The sequence below is a fragment of the Copidosoma floridanum genome, unplaced genomic scaffold (genome assembly GCF_036245765.1).
Source record: "Copidosoma floridanum isolate Cflo_tuat_1 unplaced genomic scaffold, Cflo_Japanese_pri ptg000006l, whole genome shotgun sequence".
Lineage (NCBI taxonomy): Eukaryota > Metazoa > Arthropoda > Insecta > Hymenoptera > Encyrtidae > Copidosoma > Copidosoma floridanum.
The window spans coordinates 28,581,825-28,595,634 of record NW_028321883.1 but is presented as its reverse complement, the minus strand read 5'-3'; the positions used below and the strand labels follow the sequence as shown (position 1 = coordinate 28,595,634).

Here is a 13,810-nt window from a genome sequence, read left to right as displayed (position 1 = left end):
TATAGAACATACTGTCACATGGTCAGCATACCTCAAACAGATGTATCTTAAGGGTTCCTTGAGTCATGTATTTATGACTGTACTATATGTATCCACAAAATAATTTTATTTATCGCATAGCTGAACAAAAATTAAACGAAACAATTTTTTTTTAATTACTACTGAATTTTATGTATGAGATTATTGGTCAAGTTTTAGTGTATGAAAATAATATAAATATAGAGTTTATTTTTTGATACGCATGAAAGTACACCGATGTTCTCATATATCACCACGTAAGCAGCTATAAGCACTTAAGTGTAAATATACACGCAAGACTACCTACTAAAGGCTTCAATTTATAAAAAAAATATATTGGCATTCGTAAAAGCAACCGAGCATGTGTGCTGTGCATCAGTCTATCAAAATTTAATAATGATTTAATATGTATTAAAACAACTGCTGCACAACTCTTCATTAGCTTACTTTTAGAACTTTTTGTTGTTTTTTCAACAATAATGAACAATGGAAAATGTAATTCGTCACTTAATGTCCCTTTTTCTTCGTCACTCCGGATTTTGTATGTATAGTGATAACATGTTTCGTACACTGAGGATCAGGCCACAAAACTGGAAGCCAGTGTCATTTAAAAATCGAGTGAGGTCATGATCGTGACCCATGGAATTACTTTCGGAAGCTTCCGATACCCGTAACATAATTTTCTATTCTGTTGCTAATGCGTCCAACAGCATATGCGTATGCAAGTATTCTTATCCATGAAGTGAACCCGTGTATTATAATTTTTGCCAAAATTGTACATGCAATTCCTTAAGCTTTCGTAAAACTTGTATGCAAATACATGTTTGAGACCTTTTCATCAAGACACCACGCTGGCGTGATACTGCACCACACAAAGTGTTTTTTTACGATTGGAAGTATTGTCCAAGTCATCTATACATACATAAATATGTACATACATACATACATAAATAAATAAATACACACACAATATGTACAATATACGTAGATACGGTGTATCAACAATTCACTTTATAGTCTGTTGAATATCAAACAGCCTTACGCTTTGGTTTCAATTGAATTTCGTTACAGGAGTAAAAAATACAATCACTCAAGATTCCGAAAAAAAAAAGTTTGGAACCACCAATTATTTACTTTAGTGTTAAAAAGTAGTAACTATTGATTAATCAAATATAATCATATTATGTATTTTTTCTAATTTAATTCGTACTCTGATCCATCGAATATTGTACTCTTTATTGTGGTGTACGTTTTATTACCGGAATAATTAAAAACTTTGCTTTGCAAAAATAATTCGGTAACCAATAAGATAAAATACTACTCATCAATAGAGTAGTGACAGTCTTATTTATTAGCTTACTAGCCTTTCAGTATAAAAAATTCAAATGATCGCAGATTTGAATCCCAATAAAAATTTCCGATAATTTGCAACTCTGACTTTTTGGATAGGAAGAGTACCCGTAGCACGTAATAACTTGATATTTTGTCTTTCAGATAATTAATGGTATGAATTAATTAATTTTTAACAAATCGTTGTAAGGTGTCGATAGTTCGTAATGTATACCCACCCGCGGATTTAAAATTAGCTGAAATATGCTTGGGACGATCCACGAGCCTGAAAGTTTTATCCAGTAAACTGTTGAAAAATGGGGGGCTTGCACGAAAGGCTTGTACACTGGGGGGAAAAAGGGTCTGAATTCAAGATCTACATCTCCACACTTAAGGAAGTCAGTATTCTCGTACGAGTCACTTGATAGTGTAATGAAAATAGTGTAAATAAAAATCAAATACATCGTAAGAGAATAAATTCAATATGTACGTAAATACTCACACTGTTGAAAAAACATTTTTTTTCCTAATCTATTTTACTACTTATGTTTTTTTTTTATTTGACTAAATTGTTCATTCAAACTTGATACGAATTCAAAATTAAAAATACATTTGGTCGAGTAATTAATGAAAATATTTTTTGACGTAATTGATAAATAACTAACTAATGAACGGAAAAGATTCTTATCACGATGTGGGTAAAAAAGCTATATATACATCGAGAGGAGATATGGCAGTTGTTTATCTATGACTGATTACGCATAATGATATTAACGCCGCTGAACTAGACTATTATACTTACAAAATGTCAACAAAACATTTAGATATCTGCTTGTATTACCGCGTTCTTCAGATAAACAAAATTCATTTGGGTTGATAATTTCCGTTGATTATATATAATATAAGTGTAATGGTCTTAATGAGATTTTAACAGTAGAATTTAAAAAAAACGATAAATGTCATCGATAGAACTTGACTAACACAAGTTGAGCTGTTGAGCAGTTGGCCTGATTAATGGTTTCAGCATTATCTATATTAAGAATGCACTCTAAAAATTATTATCAATTGTAGTAAATATTAGGTAACACCTACGGCTTTCGGATCTTTTGAAATAATTTTTCATAAGAACATGCTGTAGTACTATGAAATCATGATAATATTTTCACGTTCGAGGCGAATGAATGGATTCGAGATGATAATGTCATTGATAAAATCGTAACTATAGAGAAGTCAATGACCCCTTGATCACTGTTTGATACGAAACTGGCCAATCGTAAGTGCAGCAGTGATAAAAATTTCGAGTTCCCTGACCTTACGTACCACCACCGCTGCTGCCACTGCTTGTAATACCAGCTTATTTACATGTCATTAATAGATGTGGCTACAATTCGAGGTTACTCACACAAACACATGCGGTCACACATACGCGTGCGGTCGCGCGCATATGGAAGCATGTAAAAGCATACAATGTATGTGAATGACCGAACTAAATCACATTACGCATAAGTACGTAAATAATCTCTGTAAAAATGATATTTCAACTTTCTCAGGTAACTAAGATACGTCGAGTGCTCTTATGCGTTTTCTTATCAAATTTATACATATATATATATATATGTATGTATTAATTTCCATAACTTTATAAGTTAACAACGAGATCAACTAAAAATGAGAGTGTTTGTTTTTGATCACATTATATACCACCACTTATTTATTAAAGGTCAAATACCTTACGGAAAAAGATTTGCACTTTACTAGTCCTACAGTATTAAGAGAAAATAAAATATGAGTATGTGATTTGCATTCCAAAATTAAATCAACATTAAAAATTAATTGTATGAAAAAAAAAAAAAAAAAAAAAAAATATGATATAAAATGTTTCGAGTATAATTTTGTATAAGAACGAGGTAATAAATGTCTACACCTGGTGAGGGTCTGTTACAAAGACTCTTTCTTTCTTGCGCGGTCGTCGTAATAATTACGCGATTTCCCACATTCCAAAATCACGTAGATATTGGCTCTCGTAAGTGGCAGCTAAAGTTCATTGTATGCTAAGCGTGCGAGAAAATGAACGGCTCACGTTGAGCATAATAACAAGACTGGCAGCAGCGCTGCTAATAGTGGTGACGGTCGCTAACACATTTGCGAAAGAATCTTTGATGATAAACTGTTTACGCGCTGATCTACAAGCCTGCAAAAAATTTGAGTCGCTGACGTACAAAGTCTATTCGACGTTTCTTCTTCTTCTTCCTTTGCACTTTTTTATTTCCACGAATTAGAAGCTCAATCGTTGGTTGCGCAACGCTTGTCTCTCAACGACGACGACGACGATGACGTTTTTATCCTGGTATCCTCGTGAAAACTGAAATTACTGGGGTAAAAACGGTCAAACATATTACATTAACAATAATAATTAGAGCCATTGGTAGAAAGTGATGAATTTTCATAGCTACAAACTTAACGCATAAGTATAATAGTTTATAAAAATTTTTGTTATTAAAACCTATTTTTTATAATGTGTTGAATAATATTATATAGGTCTGCTGAAATTAACATGCTTCGTTTTTTTTAATTAATAATGGATAAAAAAATTTTGGCGTTTTATTTTTCTATAGTTAGTGTATTTTCGACTCAATGTAGGCACATAGGCTTTTTTTTCGTACCCAAATTAAAAAAAAAATAATGCTTACATGTACAAGTATAATGCTATTCAGTTCTTTGCCTCTTCTGTTTGTGCACACTTTGTTTTGGGCATTATCACGCAAAATATTTCACCGTTTAAATATTTATATACATTGATGCATATGCATTATAATTATGTGTTCATTGATACGTAATAAAGCATGTTGTTCGTAGCCCGGTAATTTTTAATTAGAGGAATTTTGACACTTTTATCGTAAAACTTTTTTGTTCTGCCTTTACCTCAAGGTAAAGAGTTAAACAACAAATAAAAAAGTGGAAAGAAGATATAAAAAAATTTTAATTAAACGAATTGTAGGAATATAAAGTTAAACCTAATTATGGAAAAAATAGGGATAGTATTAGTTTTAAAAATATAAGACAAAGTAATTCTTACAAAATTGTTTGTTTCATTGAAGGCACACACTCTCTTTACTTCAAAAACACAGTCTTCGAGAAGAAAAAAAAATCAATTGGTTGAATAAACAAGCACAATTGGGGTTTGGTATCAATATGTTTTTTTTCATTCCTTTTCTTGTTTCACCGTGGACAACCCCTTGAGCCCAATATTTGCAAAGGTATTGGCCACCTCATGATGGTCATCTTTGAATTGTTGTACATCCAAATTCATCCCCGGTGAAGATGATTATTCAGATAACGTACACCTTGTCTGTTATTGTTTGCCAAGTTGGCACTCTTAACCCCTTGAGCCATCATCATCGGATCGATTTTACGGCTCAGTCTCAGTCGTTTCTTGATTTTTCCACAGTACCTAGGCGACAACTCTCTCGAAAGAAAAATCATGACACGCGCGAATCCAAGATCGTATAGGTAGGTATATCTTGCAGTTATGTTTTGTCTTTCTTACCTTGATCAAGCGCAGCGCAGCGCACGATTAGCACGTCTTGTTTTCGTACAGTGTTTTGCACGGAGAGCTATCTCGCGTGTCACCGTCCATGCACTTGCATAATATACATGCGCGCATGGATATACCGAAGTAAGATATGGATGCATCGGCATCATGCACGACCGTTCAGCTAAAACTGTACTGGCTCAATGTGCAATGATCCAACAACCCCTCGAACTCAAGTTTCTCATTGTTTACCAAGCAGAGCTACGTAAGTTCATTGAGTAAAAGCCTAATAGTGTATATTGTAACCTTTTGGAATCGGGGGCTCATAGGGTCGAGCGGTCGTGGGTGACAATGACGATTCCTTAAACCACATCAGCTGAACTCCGCAAGCATTGCATACAAGCGCTAACGAGGAGAGACCATTTCTCTCTCTCTCTCTCTTTTTTTTTCTTTTCTTTTTCTCACTTCATTCGCCTACGGTACAGGAAATGATAGATAGAATATAGCCGACGACGTCGTTGTCAAAGCAAGAGAGGGAGGGAGACAAAAAAACGACTCGCACCTCCAAGTTTAAGCCACTGACTCGATTGGATTGATGGGGCGAAGAAATCGAAGGTAACAGTTCTTGTTGGTTCTTCGCGGTGGCTGGGTGGGTCGGTGGGCTTCTCTCTCTCTCTCTCTCTCTCTCTCTCTCTCTTGTGTGTACCTCTCTTTTATTCACCCCTCGCTTAAAAAAAAGTGTATCAAAACTGACGAATTAAACAATTTCTTTGCCGACTTTTGCCCTACCTTGAGACGTACATCTTTGGGGATGATCCCCGAGACGCGATCGATCTGGTCGTTGTAACTCCACCGATACCAGTCATTTGGATATACGAAGATAATCGCATAGATTGATAGGCAGACAGGCGCATTATATTAAATAATAAGCGTGTGCTCGAAAGACACCGTGGATATTGTTTATGAAGTCGCAAGTGAAATAAGTGCAACGAAGAAGACGGGATATACATAGGGTGCATTTGTACATACAGGTATATCCGTACAAACGATTAGTTAGACATCGCAAGCAAGAAGCATGGCTACGATAATCCGAGCGATGATGCGGGGCTACCGATTTATCAACGAGGAGCTTGCAGGTACGCTTATTGGCATCATTTACTCTTTTACTTACTAACTTTCCAAGTTCGGATTACTATTGGCTCCAATAATGATGCTAAAATTTGTGCAATGAAAATTTCGAGCAAAACTGCACTCACTGATTTATTATTGCACATATAATTATTTTTGGAACATTTCCTTTACGCTAATGGGTCATTACAAATATTGTCGCTCAACAGCATCTAAATGTTTATCACTCATAGAAATTCAAACTTTAAATCTGAATCTCTTTTTTTTTTTTAATACGTACGTACTCAGCAAAACAAGTGTTCATTTTACTCAAAAAAGCATTATTCGACCCCGGAATCATAAAAATACTGCTATTTACGTGTGCAAATAAATGCATCGGCTTACACAATTTTTTGTGAACTGATTCAATCACACTATTTGATATTCACAAACATGTTAATTTTTGTTACCGATTTCCATTTACGTCAACGCGAGTTATAAGTCTCAATGTTAAATTCATCGGTTTGTCAGCTACACATCTTCAGCCTTCTCTTGATAATTATTCTCATTATTATTATTATTATTATTATTATTATTATTATTATTATTATTATTATTATAATAATAATTATTATTATTAATACCATCTAATTTTTCATAGTTAATCTTCTATCGGAAAAAAATGCTCCTTGACTCGTAAATTGTGAAAAGTTTTTTAAAAATAAATAAGTCCTTGGATTAAATGTTTTAATATTCTTTTAATGCATCTGCTGCGCTTATCATGCACAGTAAATAATGCCGGGTAAAAGCTCTGTTTCAAATCTTTTGTATAAAATACACGGATAAAACTGGCTTAAATAACAAGAAAATTGAAAAAACATTTAACCCTCAACATTCACCTTCTCACGTTTTAGATTCTAGGACGAACAATTGGTTCATGATTGGTTCACCATGGCCGGGCCTAGCCATCATAGGAATTTACTTGCACTTTATATACAGGCTCGGCCCCAGCATTATGGCCAAGAGAAAGCCGATGAATTTAGATAGGGTCATGCAAATATATGACCTTGTACAAATCATATTAAATAGTTATTTATTCTATAAAGTAAGTATCTTTGTAAATATTGTTATTTGTTTTCGACATTCGTGAGTATAATTCTATACTTCTTCTCTTAATTTATCATAGGCTTTAGTATTGGCATGGTTAAAAGACTACAACTACACATGTGAACCGATTGACTATTCGAATAGTCCAAAAGCCATCGAGGTAATTACAATAGCTAAAAACTTGTGGTCATTTTTATTTTTTTATTTATTTATTTTTTTTTATTTTCACAATCAGTTGATGAATAATATTTTGAATACAAATTATTATGTTAAAAACAATTTATTCAATGAATAATTTTTGTAAATTTTTTGTACGGAGACAATAACGTAAGTCAACCTTTTTGTTTTAGGTGGCTTCCACGGTGTACTTGTATTTCATACTAAAAATCCTCGATCTCTTGGATACAGTCTTTTTCGTTCTTAGGAAAAAAGATAATCAAATCTCATTTCTTCACGTATATCATCATGCTGGTATGGTTATGGGTGGCTGGGGTGGCGTTAAATATGTTCCAGGAGGCCATATCACGTTTCTAGGTAAGACAAGTAATCAATAAATTTTTATAGAATCTCATTTATTCCAGATCTCTCATTTTTTCATGCATAACTTTTTATGTAGCTTGGAAACATAGTCTTGCGTAATATTTAATGTTGTTTATTTACTGTATGTTTATTCCATTCACTCCAACGTGATATCTTATTTTTTTACTATTTTTAACTTTTATTAAGTATTTTTATGTTCATTTATTTAGTTTTCAAAAAAGTCTTTGATGCTCGAATATACAAAAAAGTAATTTTTTAAGTAAAAATTGTTTAATTCCATATTTTTTGAATCAACAAACAGCATGTCAAACTATTTTAATAAATAAATCAGCAACTACTGACTTCAGCTGTTTAAATATACTGTATTTACGTGTACCTAATTCGCAACGTTCGGTTGCTATTTTATACAACTTTTTTCAAGTGCAATACTGCTAAAACTCTTATGTTTATTTTTTTTTTTTCTTTATTATTATTATTATTATGATTATCATTAGATAGAGAAGTCAGATACGTAATAATGATTATTTCTAGTTTTTTTTTTTGTGCTTGAAAAATGTATAGGATATCAACCGAAACTTTGAGAATTGATTACATATAATAAAGTATATTTGAACTGTTAATGCTAATCGTAACTTTTATTCATCAAAAAAGTGGTTCAAATTTAACTTGCTTCGAGATCAGAAATTTTTCTCGATCAATCACCATGTATAAAGTATTGACAGCTTTCATGAATAATACACCATTAGATCGGCTTCCATTTTTCTGACGTAAACAATACCGTTACAAAAGAAATCAAAATTTCATTGTTTTAGCACAGGCACTGAAAGTGTTAAGCTACATGAAACCTTCTTTTTTTTCTCTTAGCTACTCATCTGTTCGCTCATACGCACGTGCAAGTTCAGTGGTGCTCTTTTAATTTTGTGACAAACATGACGAGGAAGATTATTGAGTTTTTTCATGTTATAACTTCAATTTTTATAATGATTGTGGCGTCAATAGCTTTCGAGAAAACTTGACTTTAGCGGTTTTTTATAATCAAATCGATTAATTCTGCTTCACCACTTTACATCGAGTGGAAGAAAACGTTCAGAATAAGAATCCGATTGAGCTCATGGAATTTTTTTAATTCACATAAAACCGAATCGATTTCTTTTTTCTATTTCTCAAATGATTTACTTAATACTTTGAATTACTTTTAAAATTAAGAATTAAAGTTTTTACTGCTATTACACAATCATTGTTTTCAATACACCGATCGCTAATTATATTGTTAACGTTGTAATTTATGTTCCATGACTTTTAACTTACACAAGTTTTGATACAATTTTTTTTTTGCTTCTATTAGAATTTTACTGCTGCTTTGTCCAATCGGTTTTGGTTACATCTTACATAATCTAAATTTGAAAAACACTTATCAATTGAAAAGTATAATAAATTGTTTCGACTGCCTATTGCATTGGTGTATGCTAAAGAGCCGCCTGAATATTCAAATAATTAAGTACTTGGAATCTCTAATAGTTTGTATTTATGCAGTGAAATATATACATTCGTTACTTATGAACTACAAATCTCGTTTTTTGGTCAATATTTATTTAAAATTCTATAAATTAAATAAATATATATTTATATAAAATTCGTGATTTTTTGTTTAATTTTTATTTAACTGCATTTAAAATTTCAGCTGTTTCCACTTACATAATTAATTTCATGGCTAGTAAAAGTAATCAATGGCTTATCGTTGACGTGTAAAAACGTATTTAGTTATTATAAAAATTGTCATTACTTCTCATTTTATCATCATTATCATAATCATCATTACTAATAAAAAAAAATCATTGCAGGTTTAGTGAATGCATTCGTCCATATGGTCATGTACTCGCATTACCTCATAATGTCGCTGAGAATCACCAAACCTTGGTGGAAGAAATATATAACGCAGCTGCAGTTGTTCCAGTTTTTCCTAATTCTCGTCCACTTCTCGCAACTTTTCTTCCGAGACTGTGGCTTCCCTCTGTGGCCAGTGCTCGTATTTATTCCCCAGAATCTCTTTATGATCGTACTTTTTGGTGATTTTTACTACAAAACTTACGTTAAAAAGCCGAACAAGAAGTTAACAGTTAACGGCCGAGCCTATGTTGAAACTTCTAACGGCAAAACTAAGACCCAATAAACGTTGGGCTTATTTACATACTGTAATTAAATGTAACTGTGGAGATGGATATTTACTGTTCCGCGCTCCAAACGCAAAAGACATTACCTTCGAAGGCTCTTACATAAGAAGACCTTCGATAAACTTTTTACGAAAAAAAGTTTATAATTTTTTAGACAAAATTGTATGAGATGAAAGCTTTTGTAAAGTAGCTTGATGTATTGCCTAATATCAAAAAAACTGGTAATTTTTATATTGTAATTACAACCAGAGGATAATACAAAGTCTTAATCGTTGATAAAGCAGAGAATCATCAATTTTTGTTACCAATCTTGATCAAGTCACTTTTCTAAGGTGTGCAGAAAAATTTTAAAATCGCTGAAGAGGTTTACTATCTGTATGTGCACTAAATTTAAAAATTCTAATAGAGTAGTCATTTAATAAGAATGAGATACTATGGTACGAAAATGTGGTACTTTATAAGTTGGAAACAAATTATTTTACAAAATTGCTGTTCCTTAAACGATTTTGTGTGGAGTCTTCAATAATATATTTTTAAAAAACTTTACTCGTAATAATGACGAAAATAACTATCTCAAATTGTTCAAGAAGTTAAGCTTCGTAGAATGGAAATCAAAAAAATATCTAAAAAAAAATTCCTATACTATAAGAGAGATTGTTTCCATTTTGAAATGTGTAAAGATGTAAAATTACGAATTGTATGTAATAATTTTTTTTTAAGTTATAAGGTACCCATTTTTCGTACTTTGATATCTCAATATTATTTAATAACAACAGACGGGTTCATTATAATTTTAAAATTTAGTGCTACGTACAAATAATGCACCTTATAAAATCCACGTATCTTCATCCGAGGATTTAGGGTCAATTCAATTTACAAAAAAATTTTTTCTAAAATCGTAGTGCCATATATTTGTTGTTTATACAGTTAATATTTCTGTTATCACTATTTTTTATTACTATGACTATTATAATTATTATCATTATTGTTATTGTTATAATTATTGTCTCAGATATGCAATATGTACAAATTGCAGAAAATGCCAAAAAAGGAAAGAAATTTGGTACATAACGAATTTCTTTATTGTTAAATATTTTATTTTTGATACTGAGAAATTATAAGTGCTGAGACATGAAAAAAATTTTACCTAACACAAAATAAGTACTGAGGAGCACTTCTATGTACAGTATGTAGTGTTTGCAAATATTTTTACAAAATCTAAGTGCCTTGCTGATACATGATGTTGTTCTGAGATCATTTAAAAGTCTTTAGCAATATTAATTTGCTTATAATGTACCAAATGATGAAAAAAAAGGTTATTGCAAGTGCCACATAATACTTGCAGCCAACATTTTGTTTAAATACATGATGCTTATATTATATTCTAGTTCTTGTACATGATCATTAAGTTTCAAATATCTGTAAGTTCAACTAATGAACGAAAAATTTTTATTAAAGAAAAATCAGATGAAAATACGATTTTTAATGATAAGTATTTTTATTATTAATAATGTTAATGATTTTGTAGAGCTTATGTTTCTGGAAAGGATCGTTTCATTGTCAAGTAAAATGTAAATCAAATCATAACATTTTCTTGACTACATGATACATACGTCCTTGTTGAAAAAGTTGTGTAAAGAACACATTTAAAAAGATCGATATTATAATTACATTCAGGATTTATTACATCTTCGAGTTAACGACTGTAGTATGTGTAACGATAAAAATTTTTATACCGCCTGTTGGGCAATAAAAATGAAAAGAAAAAAAAAATGTATTAAAAAAAATATTTTTAAGAATTTGTTGATCTATTCAATCTTCAGTATTGATCTTCTTTATAATCTTAAATTTCATATTGACTTTTTGGTCCAAACAAATTTTGAACTGTACTGTAAAAGTGTATTAATACAGATGATGAATGATAAAATCGTAACAAGGCTTTTCAAAACTTGGTTGCTTGAATTTTCTTGAAGATTAGTTTGATTTGAATTGGCAGAGAAATCTCTATATGCTTATACAATATCGTAACGTAAGATATTATGATTAAAGTGTTTACAGCCGCATTATTTTTTCTTTAATTTTTTCATTCAACTTCGAACGGAAATTTATTCATTTTAAAGCTTGGAGGGCCAAACTGTTTTCAGCCTATGACTAAAACGAACGCGACGACATTCCAATCATCTAATTATCAATCGTGGCACAACCATGTTTTCAGCCACTAAATTATGTGTAAAATTCAATGATCCCCGGTAAGTGACTCCAAAGTCGGCTCGGCGAGAACCCAATAAAATAATCAAGAAACCGGCTTTGTACTATAGTGATTCGCGACCCTGGTTATCCGAGAGTTGTACACTACCCTAGGTACGGTTCTTCTGCACGCGCGCGTCTACATCCGAAAGGAACGGCGGCAGCGGCAAAGTAATGCTCACAAGTAAGTCGTGACCGTAGATAATATATATATCCTCTTCGCAGCCAAATCGTCTTAGATTTTTTGGTCTCACTCCATCATTGTTTGCCTATAACAAATCCCGTTTGGCTTGCTAGCCCAGTGCCGTTACTCTCCTTCTCCTTTTCTCTCTCTCTCTCTCTCTATACGCCGACGTGGGTTGTGTATATACATATGCATGTTTGTACGTACTACGTAGCAATAGCAGCAGCAGCCGGTTTTTTCTTCTCGCTGCATAAAACTCGGATTCCACATAGGCCGGCGGATTGGAAATAAATGTATCTTCGGGGGACGAAAGCCACTAAACTCTGCTGAGGTACCGTTTAAGGATATGAGGATCATTAGTTAAAACTTAACGGATAATACGGAAAGTACTTTACTACAACAGCAGAAATTTCTCGCTGCAGTGTAAATGAAGATTTTTTATTTCAAATGTTTTAGCATGACTGAAAAGTAAATGTATTTTTGTCCCATTTGATTTCGTGATGATGATTAATTTATCAGTTCAAACAATCAAAGGCGTTGATGCGCTGGTACAATAATGCTCAGCTTTGCTAGGACTTCTTACGACCCGAACATTTAAACAATTTTTTTTTTTTTATTGGTCTAGTTCGGAAATAGCTGTCACTTGCTGCTCGAGTGGAGTTTCGGCGTTGTTCTTCATTGTTGTTTCTTAATTGTTCTAGTTGCAACCAACATAGTTAAATATTGTTTTTATATTATATTGAAAATATTTTGTAAAAATTATACGAGTACTTATCATGTTCAACCCGAAATTTAAGAAAATTAAAAAAATAATTGAATAGTTGCCGATACTGAGCATAAAGATTATTGCGTCAATTATAACGAAACAATGTTAAAGTAAATTTTTGTATAATTTTAGTAGTCTGTCAAACGCATGAAATAAATTAGTGTCCAATTATGGCATTAGACTAAAATATTTAAAGCCTCTATCTTATCCAAACCTTCTGTGTAGTCCAAGTATTTCATTATTCAGGAAACTTGTTCGTTAAATGAAACAGTACCTATAGGTATGTATAATACAGACTCACGAAGATAAAGCAAAAAATGTGTCGAATTGCACGCGTATCGTTGCCACGAACATGCTATACAAGGGTTTTTTTTTAACTTGGCTACCATACTTCTGAAGCAAACATCAACGATTCCTTTGTCGTGCAAAGACTTTTGAGCCCGAGTCTATTGTAACAATGTTGAAAAGTTCCTTGTTTAATTGGATGCACTTTTTTTGTAACATATGTGCAATAAAAATGGGCTATTCGCTATGATCATGGTTACAGTACCGATAAAATGACACCGAGGCTACGACTCCTAAGCAAAAGTGAGGATTTAGTTATGCACCCTTGTTATACACAATTTCCGTCAAATCGATGATTTTTAACCAAACCGAGGTGGTCGAGTTTACGACCGATTATTTTATCGTAAATTAATAACCCCACTCCCTCTCGTTCCGCAATTTCGTTCCGGATTTTCTGAAAAGCAAAAAATAAGACGATTCACTCAACATTATTAGAATAAGAATCGATCGGTTCTATTCGAGTA

At 32.3% G+C, this 13,810-nt stretch overlaps 1 protein-coding gene across 2 annotated transcripts; it reads left to right on the top strand.

Moving 5' to 3' along the window:
* Window positions 1-5,592: 5,592 nt before the first annotated feature.
* LOC106640055 (very long chain fatty acid elongase 7) lies at window positions 5,593-11,867 on the top strand. 2 transcript variants are annotated; one of them, XM_023389989.2, is made up of 5 exons: window positions 5,593-6,015; window positions 6,901-7,091; window positions 7,173-7,253; window positions 7,444-7,627; window positions 9,475-11,867. In XM_023389989.2, exons 1-5 carry the CDS (start codon window positions 5,955-5,957, stop codon window positions 9,801-9,803), a joined length of 846 nt encoding a protein of 281 aa, XP_023245757.1. In that variant the 5' UTR covers window positions 5,593-5,954; the 3' UTR covers window positions 9,804-11,867. The 2 variants fall into 2 exon arrangements, with proteins under 2 accessions (XP_023245757.1, XP_014209417.1); XM_014353931.2 differs by lacking the exon at window positions 5,593-6,015 and adding an exon at window positions 6,636-6,788.
* The last annotated feature ends 1,943 nt before the right edge of the window (window positions 11,868-13,810 follow it).

Coding starts and splice junctions, on each gene's coding strand:
- LOC106640055 (XM_023389989.2), top strand. CDS start 5,955: ATGGCTACGATAATCCGAGCGATGATGCGGGGCTACCGATTTATCAAC. Junction 7,092..7,172: donor ATAGTTATTTATTCTATAAA/GTAAGTATCTTT, acceptor AATTTATCATAG/GCTTTAGTATTGGCATGGTT. Junction 7,628..9,474: donor AGGCCATATCACGTTTCTAG/GTAAGACAAGTA, acceptor AAATCATTGCAG/GTTTAGTGAATGCATTCGTC.